We start from the raw sequence: 25,748 nt of genomic DNA, 5'->3' as shown, positions 1-25,748 counted from the left end.
CGCGGAAGTAGCCGAGCATCAACTCAAGGATGCGCAAACCATCACTTACCTCCCCTCACGTGGCATGTGAGCAGCAGATCGTAACCTTGAAGGAAGGGGCCCGCCACTGTTGCTACTTCCTCGCCGTGTGCATCAATTATAACCGGGGACTCCGGAGGAACTGAAAAGGACAAAATGGAGTGCATTAGAATGGAACTGGAAAGACTTTTCCCCTACAGGGCTACGTTTAATCTTAGGCTGCTGTACTAGCGTGAAATCGCACTAATTTCCATTGCGTACGGAGGTAATTAACCCTTAATTAGTATAGCCATATCTCAGACCAAGCTGAATCTATCTTTTACTTTATTTCTCGCACCCCTTCTCCATACCTGGCTATACTCTGTCAAGGTCACAAGGTCTTGGCTTGTTTTTTCTTTTTTTCAAATATTACTGAATTCTATTTTCGGCGAGCGGTCTGACAGACATAGTAGTTACCTGTGTTTTTTGTTACATTGTGTTTCAAATGGCTCAAAACTCATCTTTAAATTAAGCAAAATATTGCATATTACTCTGAACTACCTCTCCTTTGAAAACATAAAAAGATGTAGAAATTTTAAGAATTTTGAATGAAAAAATAATGGAGCCATTTTGCAATTTTCGATTGATTTTCTTCCTAATTGCATGAAATACGTTACATGTCTTGAACTAAACAATAATAATTGAAAACTGCTTTACAATATCCTTCTGTAATCATATCAAATCACGTGATACGCGTCAGAACACAAAAATAGAAACAAAAACAATAAAGACGGTTAGTTCACAGTTCAAATTAAAAATGTCTGACAGACACCCTCCATAGTAGTTATGTGATTATCAACGTCCATAGTAGTTAAGGCTTAAGGCAAGTAAGTTTTCTTTATAACGTGTTTCTGTTCGTCTTCATTTCTACACTACGAGCCTTAAAAATAAAAAAAAACAACAACCACACCGGGCAGGTTCACAATACATGACTTATTTATAAACACTCTGGTACGTATTGGAAATTCCATAGAAAACTAAATTTTGTTTGGTTAAACTTTTCATATATTACCTGTAATAGTCTCGAACAAGAACGTGTGTCTCGTACACTTATTCTCGTTCTCGTCAGAATTTTTAAGAGAGATCTGTCTCGGCAAGTATCGAAGGGTCTGTTCTTGTTCTCGTCCCAATTCTTGACAAGTCATCTCGGTACCAACTATAATGTGTAAGAGCCAGTTACTACAACGCTACATGAGTATATGGGACCACAAGTATATGGAGCCACATGTAGTGAAAACAAAGCTAAAGAACCTACACAGAACCGCATGCCCTGTGCATCGTACTCACGCGTGGTGTAGAGTGCAGCAGGCTTTCTTATGGTCACAGCTGAAAGGTTGGAGGGGAAGATGCGCCAAGCTTCTGGTCGAAGGTTCCATTGTTTGTGATCGCTCTACAGAATTTTTTAACTTCAAAGATACGTTACCTGCAACATTCGGAACCACATGACTAATGGGAAATCTTTCCTTCTTGAGATTTGTTCATTAAACTTACAGATTCCGGACTAATACTCGAGTAAAATTGGTACCTTATTTCTGCATTTAAATCAAATAATACTGTTAAAAAACCTATTCGTGTTGAACGTGAGAATTGTGACCAACACTTCCATATACTCAAGGGTAGCGCGCCCCTCCAAAACAGTGGCACTGTTCGCCACTATTCGAGAATAAATACTTGTACCTCCAATGATATCACTGCCTCATTTCAGTGTGTTCTACACTAGACATCAAAATATACAACCATCTTAAGAAGGCAGTCTAGAAAAAAATATTCACAGCTTATTGTGACATTTAGAAAAATATATCTTATATATTTGAAGAGCATTTGAATGTAACCTGTTGAATGTATCCAATTTTTTTTGGTCGAAGCGCTGAAGAATATTTATGACGTTTTCCTAAGAGGATTTACAAATAATCTTCCCATATGTACTCACCGACTACCGTGAGGTTGACTTTAAAATTTCTGGTTGGAGCGTTGAGGAAATCAACTCGGCACCTGTATACTCCTTGGTCCTCTGGAAGGACATTGGTTACTATGAGGCGAGATGGGTTCTCATTGGCTAAGAAGAATGTCCGAGCTTCCATATCACTGTCTATGGCCCAATGATGAGCATTTCCTATGCCGCCGTCCCTAGCATCCATGCTGAAAAATATAGAAAATATGATTAATAAAACATTAATTGTCATATTTGCTGTACAATGTTGTTCTAAATTCTTTCCTAGCCAGATAGCGATGGTGTATGGAATTAATATGAAAACTGATACAGGTGAGAAGACAAATCATTCCGTACATCTCGTGGATCAACTGGGAACACTCAAATGTCAAACTCTCTTTCACTTAGTATACCATTGGGTAAGCCAGCGAGGTTCCTGAAGCCTGAACCCACAACTAGGATAATCCTTTGTGGTACTTATTTTGCGTTTGTGATTGTCCATTCATCCATTTAATTTCATCACCATTCATCCTATCGCGCCATTAGACAAGATTGCAGAAAAGCGACACATTATAACCGAATTCAAATGAAACAAAATCTTCAGTTAAATATGTAGCTTGATATTTATTTTTTCGGGAGTTCCTGCTTCCAAATCATAATAATGCAGTAATATCATTAATTTACGTCTCATTTTCTTACAAATTCGTCTACAGATCAAATGGATTTCACAATAGTGGAAGGCATCACTGCACAAGTATCTCCACCACAAATCAGCCGCACCAGGTTTATTTTCTCAATTTGATTGATTCACCATTTTGAAACACGTTGATTCAAATACAATATCCAAACAATGCTCTAAAGTATTTATCCGTTTCAAAATTTGAACAACTCAAGATGTATACATATACGGCACATATCGCGGACACAAAACTCTTTCCATTTTAAACAGCAATCTATATTTAAAAAGAAATGAAAAAGATTAACGCAAGTCAAGCCATAGTAGACTTTTTTACATCAAGTTCCTAACATTCGCTAACTTCCTTTTCGTTAACCAAGCTGGCGCAAGACACGCATAGACACATATCAGTGGATGACTGGTACCTTTTACGGGAAGACTGAAACATTTCCTACAACTTGAAAAGCGGAGAAAAAGCAATCTGCTGTTTATGTGAATTGTCTACAACGCCGTTCATGTGTCCGTTCCAATCAATGACTTCATCCACGTGTGGGGAAAATATTTCAGTATTGAATTTTAATCAACAAGATTATGATACTTGTGAAATTTTGAAGTCACTCTTAGTCTGAAAAATATTATGCAAGTATTAGGTAGCACAGTAAATAACAAAGAAATTATGAACTATTAAATAAAGAGTAACATAGACATTATCATGCTCTTAATTCAGCTTCTGGAGTACGTGTAGCCCCGGATGAGTGTCACTTGTATAGAGAAGGTTGACAGTATACGGTAGAGTGCTGCAGGAAGATGATTTCGCTCCAGCGCCAAATAGTTCGCACCGACGACGTTAGATAGTGTACGGAATTGAGAGCCTCGTCAATCGAGTAAATAATGCTCGAACAGATAGAACAAGCGATATACACTCGAAGCCCAGTGGTACACATATAACCGTAATTTGTGGGTGGTAGTGGGCCCTCACATATGGATAGTAAAGTGAACGACGCAGTGAAATTAAAACTTAAGTGAACAAAGTCATTATCTCCATGTAGTTTAGTCTATCTTAACATTGATACACGAAATTACCAAGGCGGATATTTTACATACTATATGCGTTTACGTATTGTCACATTAACATTATGTTTGATTGTATACGCTCTAGAGTGGGACAGCGAGAGAAAGTGGTCCCATGTAGTACTCAAGTATACAACGTACAGGGTGTTTGATTTTCTGCACAACCACCGCGAGCTGTTCTGTTTGTCTGCTGGGGAATCTTACTCGGAATTGCGAGCTCTTAGTTTCCCCTGGAATAAAACGCCCAGTAGAACTAAAATTGCTCAGCTTTAATGTCTCTTCGCTATTTTTCCGCAGTGTATTATCAAAACTATCATAATCATAGTCCACGTTTTAAGTAGCATCGTAAATGCTGTTTTCAAAGACACCCCACAAATTGTGTGCCACATTTTATTGCTTTCTTGTGGGTTATTCAAAATAAAAATCAACTCTTTTTCCTTCATAAAATTGTCATAGGACCGTAAAACTAACCTCATTTCCCTTTGACAAAGAAGACTGTGCATCACAATAAGAATCTATATGGCCACACTGACCAGACAAGAAATGCTTGCAAGTTCGCCCGTTTCATGGTTGTTTATTACCCATTCTGAAGCCGGTCCTCTGCATGTGATCATAGAGTTCAAGATTTAAGAAAGAATCTGTATATCATCTTCTTCCCCCAGCATCTGTTCCTATCTCCTCCTACCATCATCTTCCGCTTCAATTTCGTCTTTTCTCTTTTGAAAAAGAACTAATCTTTGTGTCGTGCCCCACTCCACCAAGACGGACGGCATTCGATTTTTTTCCAGGTCATGTACCACAAAACAGCTGGACAAGGAGGCATTTAATGGAGAAGAATATTCAACCACTTAGAAATCTCTTCTCCTTTCAATGTCTTATTTTCTTTTTTTCCATCCCCGGCCTAACTCTATATCCTACTGAGAGACCTAAACTGTAGGATGCGTTTATATGGGGTTTTCATGAGGTTTTCTCCCTCTCTAGCACCCCCTTCCCCCCTCAACTGCCCAGCTGCCCCAACAGTGCTTTCCTCTGAATGCTTGAATAATGTAAGACTCCTTCATCCGCAACCCAGCTATCATTTTCCCTCTCTATCTCTCTTTCTCCTTTCTTTCTCTTTCTTCTCGGAAGGATACGATATAGGAGTAGAGATCTGAGTGGCCGGATCATTCGTGATTTGTCACTCGGACTGCTTCAATGGAAAATTGTTGAGGAAGTTGCATATCTGCTAGGAAAAAGGGAGGTTTTCTGTTCGGCTTCATAATTCTTCTCCTTTAGATTGTTAAGCATTGTGGTTCATCTTGCAGAAACATCTGGCAAGTTGCAATGGTTTTTCAATGCCATTCTTCACAATCAGTACTTCATCTTTAAAAACAAGGAATTTGTAGTTATTTTCAACCCAGAATATGTTTTCTAAAGAAGGTTGTGCACTTTATGCACAGTAAGGCTAATTGGGACTGGACCTACAGTTAAAAGTGGGATTCTGTTTCGAATCAATAGTAACTTTTCAATGTAACTTCTCGATTCTTTTATGATCGTATAATGTTCATCATCGTTAACCGTAGCACTACCCAAGACAATGGTGTGTGCAGAATCTTCGAAGGGGGATAAGTTTTTTTTAGTAATCAGTCCACATTTTGCCATATTTTCCTGCCTATCACGTTCTCTTTTCTTAAGGAACACTTGCCAAAGGAAGGAGGGGTTATGACTCCCACCAAACTCCCATTGGTCACTGACTCAAGGTGAGTACTTGGTGCCAACCATGTGTTACTTTTCGTATTTATTATATTAATCGTCTGGTTAACAGTCTGGAAAATATAGTTATTACTCCATATGTTGGACTGCACGTTTCTGCAGTATAATCTGAATGCTGTGGTGTCTCAAAAACTCACTTATTTATTTTTATGGTGGCTGCAAAAGAAGATGGTCCCGGGTTCGATACCCGGTGGAGGCACATAGTGTTTCGGATTCCACTTTTAACTGTAGGTCCAGTCCCAATTAGCCTTACTGTGCATAAAGTGGACTTATGACACCAACTCAACCAACAACCAAGCAAAGAAGGTACCCGAGAAGCATTTTCGAAAAGAGAAAAAATAGAACAAGGCCAGCAAACCACGATTATCTGCAGTCTGTAGTCTGTGAAATATCACAAGAGAGATAATAATCATTGCAAAATTAGAACAGAAATTGTCAACGGTACATAATTAGTTTTTGCATTTAGATCAGAAATGGTAAATAATTTTCATTGTCTAAAAAATGTGTATAATTCGTATCCAGCATTATTTCTTACTTCCTTAGGCCAATATAGTTATTACTTGAAGATGTACATCATCATAATATGAGAATTTTCCGAGGATGTTTTTCATTTACAACGTTGATATTATGGACTCTGGAACCACATTGTATGTACGAAATATTGAAAGGAAATTACATCTGCCGGTGGAGCTACGTTTACGGCTCCGGTTTTGATTTGCTTCTGTACACAGTGTGGCACATAAATCTTCAACATAATAATATTTTATTCATTTCATTCTATTCACTTTAATTTCCTTCGCTCTGTACAAGATTTACGGTAATACTTTTACACAAAATCTTTATAATGTGTTTAATGTATTATATAGAACTCAGCAATGTTATGGTTAAAGTATTATATATGGATCTTGTTCCTCGCAGATTCCCGGAAATATCCGTCGCAGTATCGCATTAGAATATCCACCCTGGAGATCATACAAATGGAATGCACTTACTGAGCTTGTAAAATATTTACGACAGCAAAAGTTCCTCAATAATGCATCAAAAGCTTTGCAGGAATTCGTTGTACGCAAGACAAATATCAATACGTCACGATCAGTTCCCTATTCCATTTTCACATTTTAGTTCACTTTTACAGCAGCTTGAAAATTCGTATTTTAATTAATTTTCACTTATTTTCGGTGTTCTTAAATTATTTCAAATATAGTTTTTATTTAGCGCATGACTTCATTATTTTTTGAAGTCACCCTTATGTTCGTTCAGCTTTCCACGTGCTTTAAGGAAGTTCTTACTAAGTTAATTCTCAGCTAAAAGAAAATCCTGATCTATCGTCTACTACCCATCTCCGGGGCAGGGTGGTTATCAGTGATACGATGCTGAGTCCTGATCTCGAAAATCTACCTGGATGTGGATGTTCTTTGTGAGTGTCGCCAATTTTATCACATCATCTGTCATAGTTATCGTCGAGATTAGTCAAAAGTGGAAGAAAAACGACGCTAAATAGTTAAGGTAAGGTAAAGTTCCCGTCCATATAGCAAGAATGCACATTTAGGGGATGTGGAATAGGGCCCCATATATTCTAGATCTCGCCATTTTGGAGGTGGTGATCAGCACCACACTCCGGCCGCCTTTACCACCCAGGTACACATTGATTTGAAGTTTCGTGAGCTCTACAGCCGCTTCATGCGAGGACAAGGCCGGAAAAATTCCGACCTTAGATCAACCACCCCGGGAATCGAAGCCGGGTCTCCCGCGTGTCAGACGCCTTACCGACTAGACCACAGCGCCTCCACTAATAACTTTGATCGTAATGAACAAAAATATCACCAACTATGCGAATGTATTGAGTCAGCACTTTGTCAGCGATAAGAACGTTCAACTCTTTACGAGAATTCCAACTCTCATGAATGATTCCAAAATAAATCTATAGAACATATTCAATTTTCCTTTCTAATCGTCAACCTAAAGTCCGCCCGGCCAAAGAACGGACTTGAGGAAACCCAACCTTTCCGCCCCCAGTTCAAGGGGGGGGGTGTTGCTATCCGTTGCTACACGCCTGATTTTTGTCCAGTCTTACACGACACCTCTTCCTGTCAACATGCCCCTGCGCTCGCATTTCAGGGAGAGGCAGGGAATCGCAGACCCATCCGCTTGCTGCGTTGCGGCAACCATTAGGCTTCGCCGTCTTGATCTTGCAGAGGGTGCCACCTGTTCCGAAAAACGACTCGAAACGGAAAATTTGGTAATGCAGAATACCACGAGAATTTCCCCTCACCACGGCAACTGGACCAAGCCGATTGGTTCAGCGGTTCATGTGAGCCTCCCTGTCTACCGACAGAAAGGATAAAAATAGAATTTCCAAGTCCATTCTTTGGCCGGAACTACTTTAGGAACTGAGGCATCATATATCTCGGTATTTACATGAATAGCTGAGGAAAAGTCTTAAAAATGATCACGTAATGTGTGTGGAAACATAAACGACACACGCATCCATAAGCACTGAAGAGAAATCGATTAGTTTTTAGAGCACAACAAACGTTGTGAAACATATGTTATTCAAATCGCAAAGCATAAAGAAGAGCTCAGCTCCAGGGTTATTTTCGCACCAGCCATAACCCAAGAGAAAAGCAAACATTCGGCATTTCGCACCAGATATCATCGCCAGGGCACATTCAATCATCTGTGTGTTTTAATCGCGCTTTCTCCCGACCCCAGAATCCACATACGCAATGCACACTCGGCATAATCGATTACGTAAACTGACATCGAACCAACAAAACGCACGCATGCTGCGGTTGAGATAGGAGCAAACTTTCCCTCGAGGAATCGCAAATAGTAGGAGTCAACTGCAAAGTAAACAGAAGCTCCTCATATACATTTCTGGTTTGGCTGAATCGGGGATGCGAATTTGCAGACCTCAATTCGGCAATGCCTGGGTTCCACCGCAGTTTTTGTTTCATCCAAACTGTTTGTACTTTGCTTCCTGGATACTTTTTCCACATTATCATATAACGTCAAGCATAGGCACCCCTCCCCCTCCCAAAGAATTGGAAATTCCTTTTCGTCCCAAAATTACTCTATTCTTCATGTTAGAACAATTCTTTTCTATCACTGTTCATATATATATATATCTAATTATTATCCATATCATTAAAGAATTCTATAATTTCTTCTTATTTCTCGATTTTCCAACATTTCTCTGATTTCGCAGCAACTTTTTGCCAGTATTGCTATAAGATTCCCCCTCGCAAACCCTAATTCACCACACATGGCCCATAATGGTTTAGCCCCGAGTCTAGCGTCGCATCACAGCTATCTTTATTTCCGAAATCCCTATGTGCTCATACTAAAATGTCTTGTGAATATTTTAAATCTGGCAACTATCTGCTAACTCTAGCTCTCTTTTCTATTCATCTTTCCACTAATGACACAGAGGCAGCATTCTGGCGATGAAAGTCATTAAACTCACTTCCCCACAAAAACCCCTTTGATAAGCCCTGATCATCTGATCTGCACCCTCCAGTACTGGCTGCAAACTCCAAATATTTGACACTAGAAATACAGTAATATGATCATATGGTTAGATACTTTGCTTTGGTGTAACTGGAATATATTGCCTGAAGTCATCGAAGGTTTGACATCACTGTAAACTGGCCTTTGCTTCTTGTAACGTTTCCCTCCAAATATCGACCAATGAGAATTCTTAAAGTAAATTCAATTTCGGCATAATTTTATCCTTCAAAATTTTGTGGAAACAGTTTGATTTGAGTACTAATGTGAGACGGACGTGTCGAGCACCAGAGAGATCGGTCGGTAATGAGTTCTAGTTCACACTCGCCGGGGAGCAGTTCGATCTCAGTCGTATTGATGTGGCACTAAAATTGCGACACTCAAATGGGATAGTGTGTGAGAACACATACACGAGTGAAGAGTATGATGTCGCATGAAGTACTGTCGTAAGTGCGCGAGTTACTCTCTCATCTCCATTTTTCCAAACGTGTGACGTGACCAAGAGGTAGTGTAAAATGTACTAAACATTATTGTGCACATTCCTGTGCTATATATGTGTGCGTGATATGAATATGACTACTACAGTGTTCTTTTATAGAGTTAGTTCCAACCACGGATCATAAGGACTCAATGATAGGAGGTGCATCAAGGCAGTGCCGCCCAGGAACCAATGGAGTGGGTAAGACAAAAACAACAGTGAACAACAGTGCGCTAGCCCAACTGATATTATACAATTATTCTCTTACTAAGTTCTCAAGTGAAAATCACTAAAATATACGATTCCCATTCAATTGTAATCATAAATTTTGTTTCTTTACTTCAACACACATCAAATTTAAACCCAAGTCGAATTGTTTCTAATTTTATTAGTATTTATTTCTTTATGTATGCAATGAAAATCTTCAATGGTATCCCGCCCCTATCGACTAGCTAGCTGGAGGCGGACTGTGGTGATTGTTCCATTATTTGGTTGTATCTACCGAAGGATAGATAAGTTCATAATCCCGAAGGTAGCAACACCTAAATATCCGTGCATCACTGGCATTAACCACTGTTCGCCGATGCAATAGAAGGGACCATTGCATCTAAGGATGCTAAATTGTAATTGTTGACTAATAGTTTGTAAGTGTCATCAGTTTAAGTTATTTTACATTCATTTGAAGAAAATTTATGAAATATCAAATAAAAGAAAATACTTAGTTTTTGTTTTAGAAATAGGGCTCATATGGAAAAGATCAAAATATGAATTAACAAAATATTGAAAAAACGTTATGTCAATAATTCATAAATACAAGTAAGCACCATCTCCATTTTGAAATGTAGACTTCCCGGATGGCGCAGTGGTAACCTCGCTGCCTTGTAATCAAGGGGTCCTGGGTTCGATACCCGGTGGAGGCACATAGTGGTTCGGATACCACTTTAAACACTAGGCCCAGTCCCGATTAGCCTAACTGTGCATAAAAGTAAGACATCAAATCAATCAATATTTTGAAATGTACAGTTATTTTTCATAAACATTTTTTTTAAACACGTTTCTAATTATACCTCATTTAGTATTGACTGGGCAATAACCAACGTTTCTACCTTCATTTCAACCAGTTTTCAAGTGAATTTGTACACACAATTTTGACAGCTACAAACAATATTTTGCACGTACCTCATTCAAGTTAACATTCATCTTTTATGTGGGGGTTATTTCTTATGTATTTCTTTGTACATATTTAATCAACGAATTAAATAGTATTTTTATATATTTTTAAACTGAACGTCTGAGCTACTCGTATCTAGTAACGGTTTTGCAGGATCCTCTCTCTATTTCCATCTCATAGTTTACGGAATATATAATACTTCTAGAAATGCATTCTCGAATGCGCAAAAAAACCTGAAAAGTTTCGCATATCTATACCAAATACTTGCTTCTTTTTTCAAAGCTACCAACAGGATTCTTTCTAACACAACTTTGTCATCTAGGTGAAAAGCTTCTTGATAATTACGTAGTTCTTCTGGATATCCATGAGGGTTTATTCTATCATTCGGTCCTTCAACATTAACTTCGCCCATTCTATTCCCTCGTTTGTTCTAGCAGCGGGAATTTTATTTAATTCTTCAATTAGTTTTTGATCTGAACGTCCTTCTATCTCCAGGCCACCAAGCAGCTCTGAACTAGTTTCCTGTCTAGCGTAATATCCATGTTTGTACTATCAACTAATTTTCCACTTCTCAATCGCATATAAATATGCACTACTTCGATAGTATTCTTTTAACTTTTAATTCAAAAATATCCTTGACAAGAGCCCCCAGTATGTTATGCTTTAATTCCTCTTCATAGGATAGTAACCTGTCTTGGCTCGACCTGTTACTTGTTTTCGTTACTTCCCCAGGCAAATAAGCTAACAATGTGGTTCAATCGAATTAAAAGACATTGAATAACTACCATATTCTTTACCATGGATATTAGCGAAAAACTCAGTTATTTTATCTTGAATGATAGCTCAGACGTTCAGTTTAAAAATATATAAAAATACTATTTATTTCGTTGATTAAATATGTACAAAGAATTACATAAGAAATAACCTCCACATAAAAGATCCTCTTTAATTGAAACACTGAAATAATTTTCCGAAATATAAATATAAGAGAGGTTCTTACGCTGGGTAGACCAGCCGTATTAGTTCAAAAATTTATCTAGCTTGTCACTAGCATACACAACTTGTTTCTCTAATTCCCTCCCCTTCTTGTTTTTTCTATGAATTGTCACGCAAAAAGAGACTAAACTTGATCGAAATTACGACAATCAATTATGCGCTTTTCTTGAAATTATATAAAATAAAACTGTGGTGATTCTTTTTTCACCCTGTCACCGTCCCCTTAATCCCAGATTAAATAAAAAACCAGACCCTTGACAGTGTCGACTCTATAAATTTAAACTAATAATTTCGCGCAACAAGGTACTTGGCTTTTTCGGGAAAGGATAGATACTTGAAATTAAACGTGTCCCTTAATTCCCTCGGACACGACGTTTCTCTAAGAATAATAACAAATATCCACCGAAAACTAAGCGTTATCTCGACACCAAACGAATCAATAAAAATGCGCGGACTTATCTATGTATTTCGAAGAAAGCAAATGGTTGATCCATGATCGCTAGCCATTTGACTAACCCAGCCACTCTACCGGCACAGAGAGAACCTTCCAAAGGTCTCCCCTCTTGCCCAAAAAACGTAAGAATGCCAACCCCGTTGTTCAGTCGGGTCAAACACAGACCAGTAAACTGGAAATTTCCACCCTCACAGGCTTGAAGGTACAAGTATTTTAAACTAACCGCCTTCTGCAAGCTGACTTTCACCGTCACGTAGGCCAGTCCTACAGCAGGTTACATTGGAAACTGCATTCAAAAAGTATTTCTTTCACTAAACAAAAAATAACATTGAACATATATAAAACTAATAACAAAAAAGGATCATGTAGTGATTCTATCATTACAAAATTAAGAATTGACTAATGCTACAAGGGTGAAGAAGGAAGTGAACTTTTTCTATTTACAACAGTTGATTGAGATACATTTTCATCGAATTCATATCAGCTTTGTAATTGTGAGGCTAGAATTACAGTTAAGTTGAGAAAGGCAATCTCGTTTGTGGCAATATGCTCTTTCCAAATTATAGCCACTGCAAGGGACATTGAATGTCCTTTCGCACCAATCTAATTTCTTTGATTCCTGGCATAAATACAATCAAAGGTGCAGTGCCTAGGTTTCATCTTCAACCCTGATTAGGAATAGTGTGCTTTTCTTATAGATGGTATTTTGTGTTTGTTTATAGAAAGTGCCCCCTTCCTCACATATGACACAAGAAACAACTTCGAGGAACTTTATTCAGAGAAATATTAGACTTACTCAAACTGTCGCTTCCTCACAGATGTAACAACTATACACATTTAAGGTCACGGCAAACTACACAGGAGACCGAATTTCCAGTATATAAAAGCACAACTAAGGTTAGAAACCGAAAAAAAATAATACTGTATCAAATTTTGTGCAATTTGTTTATGCTTAACCACCCTGCGTAAAACGGATATTAGAGAAAAAATTTAAATTTTTAATTTCCATAATCACTATCATCATCACCAAGACCTCGTTCTTCAATAGCTTATTGCTACCTATTACCATGGAGACCTGGAAAACTTAAAAACTTGGAAGAATACCTACTGCATGTAAAAAAAGAATGCAATATCTGTTTAGCTCCGAGATTTCACCTTTCAACTGTAGGTCCAGTCCCGATTAACCTATCTGCGCATAGCGTGGACTTATAACTTTATTCTGCAGAATCGAAGCCAGTTGCGACGTGGATTGTCTTGAGAATTGAGTTCCTCCTGTTTCATATGCAACCAAAAATGCTTTGCCTATGTGCAGGTAATGGCATATCAGGCGCTAAGCTCCCATGTTACCCGAGTCGAAAAGTTCATCGTGATTTGTATGTAATTACATACTCTATTCCTTTCTACAAACAGGAAAATGTCAACGAATTATATAACTGACATGATTTTGCATACGTTTTATGTTACATAGTTACATATTTTTTATATATTTGCCAGGATATTATATATTTTACATATTTGCGAATTTACTTTACATTTCGGTATCTTTTTTCTTATCTTCATGCTTTATTCAATATTTTCGAACTCTGAAACATGAAGAATGTGCTAATGTGAGATCATATCTTGTAATCAATGACCTGCATAGTGCTTACGGTCATCTAAAATTGACTGTCCAGTCGAAAGACAGGCTGAAGAAAAAAAAAATACGGGAACTGTTATTTATCGAAAGATGATGGAGTTCTTTCCCCCTCCACTTCTGGTTACATATTTTCGTTTCACGTATAGGTTCAGGCAAAGCACCTAGAAACTTGGCATCGGTGGACAAGAAAGCTATTATGTTGAATATTGATTGATTTGCTTTATTTTACTTTGCTTGTGTGCCACTTTTAGCTAATTGAGAAGATTGGGATGAGTGATGATGTGATGAAATTGACGAATCACTCACAAACATCCATGCCCAGGCCGAGATTCGAACCCGATACCACTGGCGTCGCAGCGCGATATGCTAACCACTCCGCCACGGGGGCTGCTACTATGTTGAATATGGTCAAATAAAATAGATGTTTAGCAGAATTCTTGAAATTGCTTGGATACTAGATTACTATTAATATTACATATTTTTATACTACATATTTAGCTACATATAATTTTGATAATACACATTAAGGTACATATTTTATATATTATTTTTACATATTTATGTACTGTTCATATTTTGTTCTTTTATATTACATAAATATCCAAGGTCTAGTGATTACCGTCTTCAGTACGCGGACATAAGAGATCATTCCGAAAAAGATTTCGCATTGACTGTTTCCGGCAATTGAGAATAAATGTGTAACGTTTGTATTATAATTTATATCGACAGTTGTTGATATCAATTCTCCATCAAGAAAATGAAGTGGTTAACACTGTCGTAAGTGTTTTCGGGTTGGATTCCCGTGAAAGCATACTGCACAGTAGTCCAGATGCCACTTTAAACTGCAGGTGCAGCCCAGATTAGCCTATCTATGCATCAGCTTTACTTAAAACAAATTTGACAAATTTGAGTTCTTTGTAGTCATAGATCCAGCATTAGATGTCACCGATTGGGGGGGATGCATATCTAATCCGCCTTTACGATTACGAACACGTCCATTGATGGTCACACTAAGTGACTTTTCGTAGATATAAATCGTTATGTACCTCTGGTCTGGGTGTATGGGCCGGAATAGTATTTGTAAAAGGAGATGGGTTGCGAAAGAAGCAGTGAATTGTTTGTGTTCATGCAAGAGTGGATATCGGACACCCCTTTCTTTGATTTTTTTGTCTTTTTTAAGGGTCTACCTTAAGTACACTGGTAGTCTCGATGTGGCAACACTTCATGAATGTTACAAGATTTTGTATCTAAGAAAAACTCTTCTCCTCAATATACCGGGTGGCCGCAATTACAGTTGATATATTCAGAGCCGTCTGGTGCCAGTTCGTTCCAACGGATTACGCTGAAACGTTGTACAGAGGATATAGAGACCACGAGGAAGAAAATTCTGTTGGAAATAAATAGTTCAAATTCCCACCACTAGGTTGAAATGTGGCGCTAGTTTGAGTTTATTTCAGGTTTACGCCTGGTGTTGAAAATTTGAACTGCTTTTTTCGTCATCATTCGCATCCACATTGTTCTCCATAGCCTCTATACCAAGTTTCAGCGCAATCCGGTGCTTCGAATGGTCTCCAGAGGGCTCTAAGTAGAGCACGTTTAGTTGTGGCCAGCCAGTACATTGAAGATAAAAGTTTTCTTAGATACAAAATCTTGTACCAATACGTAATATCGTGAAGTGCTGCTACCTCGAGACTACCATTCCCTTTGCTATTTAGAAATATTAATTATTTTTAATAGGATCTTTAATGTTCATCATTGCGAGTCTCCTACTGACATGAATCGTAAGGCGCAAGTTCGGCTAACTGAATTTTTCCGTGAATAACCTCTATAGACAGTATAGAGATATGCGAATCGTAAAATATAGTACCACACTAGCTCCCTTGGTCGCCGATGTGTATTAGACGACGGTTAAAAATTAGTAAAAACATAGGCAGGACTAACTAGCTTCATTGAGGCAGAAACTTATTCCCTGATGGGGCTGCAATTTTGATGACTTTGCTGTACCAGTGGTTGCCAACTTTCAAGGATAATCGTGAAAACTGGAGCGCAGGAAGTTCGTTTCTGGAACTGCGATTAAAAATTAGAGGAATTGGAGACTTAAATTTTAAAACAATTTTGTTTATTGATGCAAAAACGAATCCAGCTCTTCACGCTAAAGTGCAGCATCCACTAGCAACGTTTCAGTATCCTGGCCTCCTTTCCATCTTCCAAGGATGCTTTTTTTTTCTTTCTATTTCTCCTTCTCTCTCTCTCTCTCTCTCTCTCTTTTCCACGGTAACAGATGGCATATTTATGGGTGAAAGGTTGTTGGGGGGAAGATAGAAATTTGTTGGAAGCTACTAACTTACTGAAATTTCGTAGGAGAATGGGAGGGGGAGGAAGAATGGCTCGGTAGGCAAATTCGATGCACACTTTGGAACATCCCTCTGCACGTATTGCTTTGATATAGCACGCTACCCGTCACAGCCCCTTTTCATGAAATGATTCATTGAATTACACATCGTTTCCTTTTAAGAAGAACAAAAAAAAAAATATGAGTGTTGGGTGGAGGGTAAAATCAGGATAAAGGCTAGGGAACGGGATAGTAACTCAAGGATTCCGTAACAATATCTCTTATAAGATTTCATTTTTTTATCTCGCTCTTTCTCTGAGATGTACGATACGATGAATGGCCGCCATTTTTTCCCCGAGGTGCTCCTGGCAAACGCCGGTTTCCCGTGACGAATTCAAATTCAACCGTCAAATCTATTATGGTTCGGTGACTTGTCTTCGCCGCTGCATCCAAACAATAAAGGAAACGAGTTTTTTACTTCTCTTGGCGCTGGTAGTAAAGATTATTGTGAGTCTTTTGAAAAGTTTTCGAATCGTTCCATGGCATTTCTTTCAATTTCCGTATTCTTGTACTGTTTGATTAACGCAGCTTTAATTAGTGAACAAATCTCAACGCTTAGTCTGGCAGATAAACTAGAGATATTAAGGTAAGGTATACACACATTCTTGATCTCAGCATAACTCAATGTCTGCATATTTTCCTCACAGCCCTGTATCACATTCCAGGCTGCAAATGGCGCTTTTTCGTCGACGTTTTCAGCCCAGCGCCGGCCCCCGTGGCGGAGTGGTTAGGACATTACTCTACGACGCCAAGGGCCCCAGGTTCGAATCCCGGCCCTGGCATGGATGTTTGTGAGTGTCTATTTATCAGTTTCATCACGTCATCACTCATCTACATCGCAAATTAGCCAAAAGTAGCACAAAAAGCGAAGTGATAGGAACCCAACCACCTCGAGGGTGGTTTTTCGTTCGCCAATCTACACGGGAGGAGAAGATGCCAAGAAAACTTTAAAATGTACACCTCAACCATAGTCTTTTACGGGCAAGAACAAACACATACTTTAAAACGATCATTGTCGTTTACGGGCGGGAATGTGTTGAGAAGTATTTTGAAGGCAGAAAATTGGGTATGAGAATTAAACACCAAGCGAAGATTCAGGAGAGACATGGCCAGTTACGGTTTGTCCAATATGTTAGTTAGGTGGGACAAAGGTGGGATCAGTACAACTTCTCTCAAATGAGGACATACCGTGTACATCGAGTGGAAATAAAACCAAATGTAAAACCAAGTTGTTGGTACAAAAGAAGTAAGTAGAGAGTGTAATAAGACGAGGATATATGAATAGAATAGTACCAGGAAGACAACTAGTGAAGGCATGTATGTACGGGTAGTGGGAATAAAGTCCAAGAGAAGACCAAGGTTCTGGTCTAAATAGGAAGTAGTGGAAAGTATGAGAAGGGGAGAAAATATGAAGAGGAAAATTTCCAATGAAGGAATTAGAGTGCACAACGAGTGTAAATAAAGCCATAAGAAAGACTAAAGTGTTAGTAAAAAATATATGTAAGTCAAGAGTGTGATAGGAGGCGTGTATATGAATAGAATATTGGCAGAAATACTTCCAGTGAAGGCATATGGTGCAGGAGAATGTGTGACAAAAACAAGAAGATGCCGAAGTTACTGGTGGAAAGATAATTTGAGATGAGAATAAGGTCAGTGAAACTTCCAGTGAGAGTATACAATGAACAAGGAGTAGGACTAAAGCAAAAAAGAAGACCAAGATGTTGGGCAAAAGGAAGGAAGTAGAATGTGTTAAGAGTAGGTCTGTTTTTAAGTAGATTGGGACCAGAAAGACTTTCAGTGAGGGCATATGAAGCACAAGGAGTAAAAATATATCCAAAGGGAAGACCAAGGTGTTGGTAAAAAGGAACGAAGTAGAGAGTATGATGAAACAGTGGTATATGAATAGAATACATCCAGAAAAAGGTACAGTGAATGAATATTGTGCACCAGTAGTGAGAATAAAGCCAAAGAGAAGACCAAGGTGTCAATAGGAAAAGAGGTAATAGTAGTAGAGAGTGTGAGAAGAGATCAATACTGGATTAGAAAGAAGAAGATGTGAAACAAAAAATAATGACCTATACCCTGTTTCTAGAGGATTCTGTCTTATTTTTTTTACTTCAATTGCCTTTAGTGACATACTCTCCATCTTCATTCTTTCTAATGAAACATGTTACTGTGTCTGTAACTAACAAATTTATTATCCACTCTTCGAGGTAATTTGAAGGTAGCGCTGGATTAATTACAAGTTGTATCAGAGCATTGGTGTTCGTGTTGCATGATTCGTTATCAGCAACATGAGCTCCTCTTCAGCATCCCTCACCCCCCTTCTATTCTCGGGGTGTATCGTATTGGGGATCAGATGAAAACTTTGCTCCCTCCGTTCTCCGTGCTCTGCAAGTTAGCTGGCTAGAAGCCTCCGGCTGGGTACGAGACTAAATTACAAGGAACAGTGGTGTATGAGCGAGTCTTGCTAAGCAGATTTTTTTATTCCCTTAGTTCAGCAGTTTCACGGTTGACCTGTAGCTCCGGGCAGGAATACTTAGTTCCGTTTAAGGAAATCGGCCTAAATGTTTCAAATCTTGTGGTGAGGTCATCTGAAAACATAACGTGATCATAGGGAACCTTTAATGCTTGCGTAGGGCGCCAATCGGGAAAACTACGTTGATTACGTTATGAAATCTACTGGGCTTATGAAGATGAAATGTGATAACCTGAAAACTTCATCAATGGAAGCATTTTCAGTTGAGCTTCGCAGTCTTTTCTATTTGCAAGTCGTCTTAGAGGACGTAGGAGCTGGCGTGGGTGGCAGTCTCAGTTGCAAAGTGGGTACTGGGCGATTTACATTGGCTGTCCTGTTGCCACGCATAATCCTGTCCTTGCCTCTTGCTGTCTTTGAGGGTTAAAAGAGACGTATCTAAACTTGTCAATGTTTTTCAAATCTAGGTGCCTGCCAACCAATTTGATTTTAGTGCAGATGGGTAAAGGGTGTCAGAATTTTTTTTAGCTTATTTCTAGTAAATACATAGAGTATTCAGTATAGTACATTTTTAAAATTCACCGTCAATATTGAGGATTTGGTAGTAATAATGGAGTTGATTCTTGCCTCTAATTAAGGATGAGAACCAAAAGACTCAAGAATCCCTGATAATAGACGAAATCTTTCGTTTTTTACGAGTGATAATATGTATTGTTTCACCAAAGCCACAGGTCTAGTCGGCAGGGCGCAGACTTCCAGTTTTTGTGTAATTTCACGATGAGAATATCTCCAGCAATGTGTCTGCATAGAAGCGGCTCTGATGTATCAAATTACATAATGAATAGCATATCGAGTAATTGTAGTTTATTGACGAATCTTACTGCAACATTGTCTTTGAAGAACTTCCGAATCTAGAAATATGAGCTTCTTAAAGCATAACACATCTCTTACCACATACGTGCGTCCATTATTAAAGGCATGACCATGAAAATAAGTGGCTGGGCAGAATTGCGCTGGTGCCACATGTGGGAAAAGCAAATCGAGAGCGTGACAAATCTCTCTGGTTCCCACGCACTGTGTGGCAACGTCAACCGGACTGCGTTGCCTAGTTCGAACGTCAGACCGACCTCTCTCTCAGGGACAAACAGTTTGATAGTCATGGACCTTTCGAGCAAATACTGTTGGTTTGTATCACATGTAATACAAAGGCCAACTCTACTACAAATAGATCTTGCATTGTCTTAAACGTCCGATGTGGCAACAGCGCGAAGTTCAGCCATCTTCCTAATTTCATGGGTGTGCGTTTTATGTAACAACATGTTACCTAAAACATATCACATGGTCTGAAAGAACTGTCCTTGATGTGCAATATAATATTTATGCAAGCGTGTAGTTTTCAATTATGAATTGACACACTGGAGATCTCTGCCACAATAACGCTTCCTGTTTAGGAAAGTCACATCGTAAGAACTGATTAACGCAGCTTCATTGAAACAGCTACAATGACCATTCCATAAACGATACGTCGTGTACTACAAGGGTGTTGGAAGGTATTTTCTCGGCAATGAAAGCCCATAAAGGAGGTCAGAGAGACAAGAGGAAAGGGGGTTTCAAGGGAGAGTTCCCTCAGCCAGCTACTAGATTAATTAATCCCATGTTCGCAATGGATGAGCCGGTTGAACAAGATGGAAATCCTGTTCTCAAACCTCCACTTCCCTCCATCCTATCTCTCTCTCTCTCTCTCTCTCTCTCTTCTCTCTCTCTCTCTCTCTCTCTCTCTCTCTCTCTCTCTCTCTCTCTCTCTCTCTCTCTCTCTCTCTCTCTCGCATGTACACTTTTGTGGAATTACGAACGATTGATTACTCTAAAGAGATTGAGGAGTGAGGCAGACAGAGAAGAGGTCCACACGGATTTCGACTCGAACGGACCTCAAGGATTGCAATACAGAGATTAACAATGAGTCTCAGCTTCATTGACTGGTCTTTGGCAACACGGTATAAGGAACTGAATTATTTTCCTTACTTCAAAACGTAACTTTTTAACAATGAAAACAATAACAATAAACACAACGCCAGGAGCTCCTGGTTCGAATCCCAGACTGGGCGTCGGTGTTCTCTGTGAGTGCCCCTTTATCAGTTTCATCATATCATCACTCATCCTCATCTTCGCGATTAGCCAAAGCGAAGTGAAATAAACTAATAAATCAATCATATCTGTTAATTGTAATGAAACTGACTTCTGATTAGATATACAAAATGAATTTGAGTTAATTTACAAAAAAAATAGTTTTATTCAGATATCGGAAATATAGAATTAATTTCAGTCACGTATTCGAAATAGAAATTCAATTACAAGCATCTACACAACATAAAAACTCTGTTACATTTGTCTATTTGAATACGAAACTCGATTACTGTTACTTATTTGAATATGAACGTCTGCCACCTACTTGGTTATATATAAACCCAGTTAGTGGCACCAACTGGAACAACAAATTCTCTTACTGTCACCTACTTAGACTATAAACTTGGCTGTCACCTAATCTTGTTTTCTGCCACTAACATGAGCAAGAAATTCGGTTATAATCACCTAACTGAACGATAATCTCGATTATTGGCATCCAAATAAACACAAACACTGTTAGTGTCATTAAAATGAAAGACAAACGCAATTTGGTCAGTTAATTGAACAAGAAAATTTATTATTGTCTTCTTATTGAACAAGAAACTCAGTTACCACTGAACAAGAATCTATGCTTCATATTTGAACAAGAAACTCTGCTTTGTTACCTACTTGAAGCAGAAACTGTTTTACTCGTACATGTGAACAATATGCTGTCACTTCCTGGAAACTATTACTACCCCAATTGAAAAATGTTATTATCTCTTCTAAAACTAAAGGTATTCTCCTGTATGAGTTTTTCAAGCGTTTGCAGTATCTGAAATTCCGCACCAACAAATTCCTGTTAGACATTCTGTATAATTTTATGTATTAGCATACAAACTGTTCTGAAAACTGAAATCAATACTTTATTTTCATTTTTTTAAAAGCAAATTCACGCACGAATAAATCACAAGCGAATGAATGCTGTGTGGAAATCGTTTCAGAGAAACTCAGTCCTTTGAATTGGAACAACACGCTTCTCTTTAAAAATTCAACATGCCGCGCGCGTCGAAACTTGCACTGTTTATTTAGATTTCGCGGTGCAAATTGGCAACAGTCATTTCTTCCGATCGTGACAATAACCAGCGGCTTCAATGATTCATTATTCCATTCTGCGACAAACCAGAACGTAATTTGCATCATGTACCGCGATAGCATATTGCTGCCGGACAATGGTTTGCATTAACTGAACAGAATGCTTTGCAGAAAGCGAATTTCCCTCTTCCTGTCCCTCTACAACTAGTAGAGCACGTAGACGGTCTGTTTTTGTGGAACATTCGGTAAATTAATGCACCTCTCTCTCAACATCCGTATTGCTTGGGTTTCGATTGCTGTTGTTGCAAGCTACGAGATGGCGGTAGATTCTTAATACAAGGTTCACCCATAAGAAAACCGAACTTTTTTTTTTTAGGAAAGAGAACAAGTAATTATTTACCTTCAAATGACTTTATCATCTTTTCAAAATAATCACCAGAGGAGACAATACACTTTTACCAGCGTTTGTACAGGTCTTGGAAACACTGTTGATAGTCATTGACAGTAAGTGTTCGCAAAATATGCGTAACATTTAATTTAATGTCCGTGACGTCGTCAAATCCTTCTCCCTTTCATACCCATCTTAACCTTTGGAAAAAGGAAAAAAATCAGCAGGCGATAAGTCCGGAGAATATAAAGGGTGATTGATCACTGTTACTGAATGCTTAGCAAGGTATTGTTGTACAGACAATGCGGTATGAGGCCGAGCATTATCGTGTAACGGAAACTATTGGCCAGAATCCTAACCCGATTCATCCTGTTCCTGAGTCGACCAAGCACTTCCTTGTAATACCACTGATTGATTGTTTGGTTTTCATAGACAAATTCATTCTCCACATTGTCGTCATTCCTTGACGTTGAAGGGCGTCCTGATCTTGGTTCATCCTCGACACTTTCACGTCCACCTCTGAAACGATTGTACCAGTCATACACCCGGGTTCTTGATAATGCTGCATCACCATACACTGACCGTATCATCTGTAACGTTTCGGTAAACGATTTACCCAATTTGTAAGAAAACCTTATGCTGTAACGTTGTTCCATCTTGGTGATCGTATTTTGTACGCCGCCTGCACACGACCTGCATCTGACGCACGCTTGCCCCGATACCGACTACCTGTATCAGGTTGAAACATGAACTGACGGGACGTTTCGATATAGCTCTTTGCAGTGTTGCCAGAATACGGTAGCTTTTTATTTGGTTTGGTTCTTTTTTTTTTTTGACAGGTTGGTTTCTTTATAGGCGGACCTTGTATTTTCAGTCAAAGCTTTCCTAAGTAAGAGGTATTTTCATGTCATAAGAAGGTATGAAGTAGTGTGCCTATTACACTTTTTTCCTGTCGGCTAAAACTTTAATTGTTTATGTTAAGCAGTGTGCGAATTAAACATTAGTTTTGCTTCAGGACAAAATGGGCCTCTTGATGGCGTGGTAATGCCGTCGCTTTGTAATCAACGAGTCGAATGTTTGAAGCATGCAGGAATGACATTACAGTGCTTCGCATCCAACTTTAAACCGTAGGTCCAGTGCTGATCTGCTCATAAAGTTGACTTTAAAACAATTTTTGGGAAAGAAAGATTTAAATATAGCATGTGTTAATAAGTGAAAAAATGTTAAAAAGCTAACAGTTTATATGAAGTGTAACTATGTATATATAGATTCACTATCAATTGAGAGGAGGTAAACACTAAACACTCATTATTATTATTATTGACTCACTTTTTTTCACACACATCTACTATCTATTTCTCCCAAATTTTGCCGATCGTCTGTGGTGTTTCATTTCGGATTCTACAATTTTTATTTTTCACGAATTTTTAATTGCATTTATACAACATTGGATTAGTCATGTTCGTAGTGAACAACAAGTGCTTAATGTTAATATTAGAATTATCATTTCTGGATCTTTCAATTTCCTACTGCTTAGATTCATTTCATTAGCTTTACATAAAAACGTCCCAGAAGCTGTTATAGCGTTAGCATGTCGGGACTACTCGAAATTGGTTTAAAGGAAATCGTATTTCCTATTTTGTGTTTTATATTCAGTGTCGCTTTTCTGCCGTTTTTGGCTAATCGCGACGATGAGGATGAATGATTACTAGAAGAAAATGACGAAGGCATACTCACAAAAAACATCCGTACATATACGGGACTCGAAGCCGGGAACTTCAGTAGCGATATGAAATTAAACCAATTGTCGCTTGTCGCTTGACACTTCGGTCTGAAATATCCCTGTGGTACCTCCGATATAAGTTGACAATATTCTCTCCTGTTTTCAAATATATCTTAATCCCGCCTCTTCCCCTTCCTTGAAGCTGTAACCAGGAGTCGACACTTGGAAATCCTGAGTGATCTGCTGCCAGTCAAGATGGGTTTATCGGAGAAGGACTATCGCCTCTTTAACCTTAAGCTTTAATCCGCCCATGGGCAATGGTAAGAATGAATAATGACGTGATGGAAATAGTGGGCAGTCACGAAAATTGCCCAAACCTGACCAAGTATTTGGGCACAGTCATCCCAGTTTCTCAGAGCTATACGCTAACCATTGCACCACGATTTTCAAGTTACTGCATCGCGATTAATACAAACGTGATCTAGAATATGACAAATTAGTATAATTTTAAAGCAACTGTAGGCCTGTCCTGCGGTTTTGAACTGAAAGCAACCGTAGTTCTCCAGAAGTGAGTAAATTTTACCACCGCTGCATGTTAAAAAGGGAAGGACCTATATCGCAAACAACTAACATCGCTTTACAAGCAACATTACTCCATTACAGCTATACGATCCCCGCCTATCTCCTGTACTCAACAAGCGCGTTGTTTCCAAAGTTAGGAGAAACACATCCCTAGCTCTTCAGCTTCGATGCCAAAGGGTAATTTGATGGTTTAACGACACACTGAGAACGACTTTATAATTATAGGAAATTCTGGAACCGCCGGCGACAGTCAGCGCCGACGACGGTGCCAAAGGACAAAAAAAGAAGTTAACGCCTACACAAGAGACAAGGGAGCAGATGGGAATAATGAGAAAATCCTGGAGGAGAGGGGAACGTTTTCTCTCTGAAACACGAAACCTCCATGCTTCCAGCGAAAAGTTCATGTCATATTATTAGGCACATCCTCTGCCTCGAAGACCAGCATGTTTCGATGTAACAACGTGCAATTAAAAGTACACCGAAAGAATAACTAAAATGTTCTGGCGACCATGTATTTCCAGCGGAAACAAAAAATGTTGTCGGGTATTTTTGGAGGTACTTTTGTTTTTAATCAAGGAAATTGGAAAAAATGGCGGACTAGAACAAGTAAATTGAGTCTTCCATTTCAGGTGCATTTGCATATAAATTGTATGGAAGCGAGAAATTATTTATATTTCTTCTTGAGGTTATCTTCTACAGAATTATACTACATGTATTAAAATTAACTTATTTGTTCACATCCGTGTTGCACTAGATTTAAGACATCATTTTCTAATTTCTCGAACAACTAAGTTTGGAAGTAAAGTTACTCTTTACACAGCTTGTGCATTTATTTAGTAATAGTAAACGTATGCATTTATATTCTGAACATTGCACTTACTAATGGGTTCAGTAGATTATTTTTATGTGAATTTTTCGTGGGTGGCCCGTACGTACAGTCACGAACACTTATGGGTTGCAACGAACCCATTTGAAGTCAGTGGGATCGTTAAAACGCAGAAGTTATCGCGATATTCAGTGAACAATTTTGAAATGTTACACTAGTGTGTAGAGTCTAGATATATTAATTGACTCTTCTTCACTATTGTGAGTTGCATGCATGCTGATGCTACATCTATGTGTGCTCTAAATGTGCTTAGCAAACAATTAAATAAAATAGTAGGAATTTCAAGATGAAATTTCTGTACCATAGACATTAAGGTGTGGGACCATTTATTGACCCTTTCTTACCAGTACATCTCTGGGAGATCGTTCCCTCCAT

The 25,748-nt window shown here is 38.6% G+C and overlaps 1 protein-coding gene across 1 annotated transcript in view; it reads right to left on the bottom strand.

Moving 5' to 3' along the window:
• The window catches only part of LOC145985616 (adhesion molecule nephrin-like), a 375,184-nt gene that overhangs the window by 203,327 nt on the left and 146,109 nt on the right, over positions 1 to 25,748 (bottom strand). Inside the window, exons 3-4 of the mRNA XM_083119686.1 lie at positions 1,988 to 2,196; positions 50 to 160 (exon numbers count right to left, since the gene is read on the bottom strand). Of these exons, the coding sequence (XP_082975812.1) occupies positions 50 to 160; positions 1,988 to 2,196 (320 nt within the window). The remainder of the gene's footprint in view (positions 1 to 49; positions 161 to 1,987; positions 2,197 to 25,748) is intronic.

This window comes from Lepisma saccharinum, chromosome 3 (genome assembly GCF_977018435.1).
Source record: "Lepisma saccharinum chromosome 3, izLepSacc3.1, whole genome shotgun sequence".
NCBI lineage: Eukaryota > Metazoa > Arthropoda > Insecta > Zygentoma > Lepismatidae > Lepisma > Lepisma saccharinum.
This window is presented reverse-complemented; position numbering and strand designations above follow the sequence as displayed.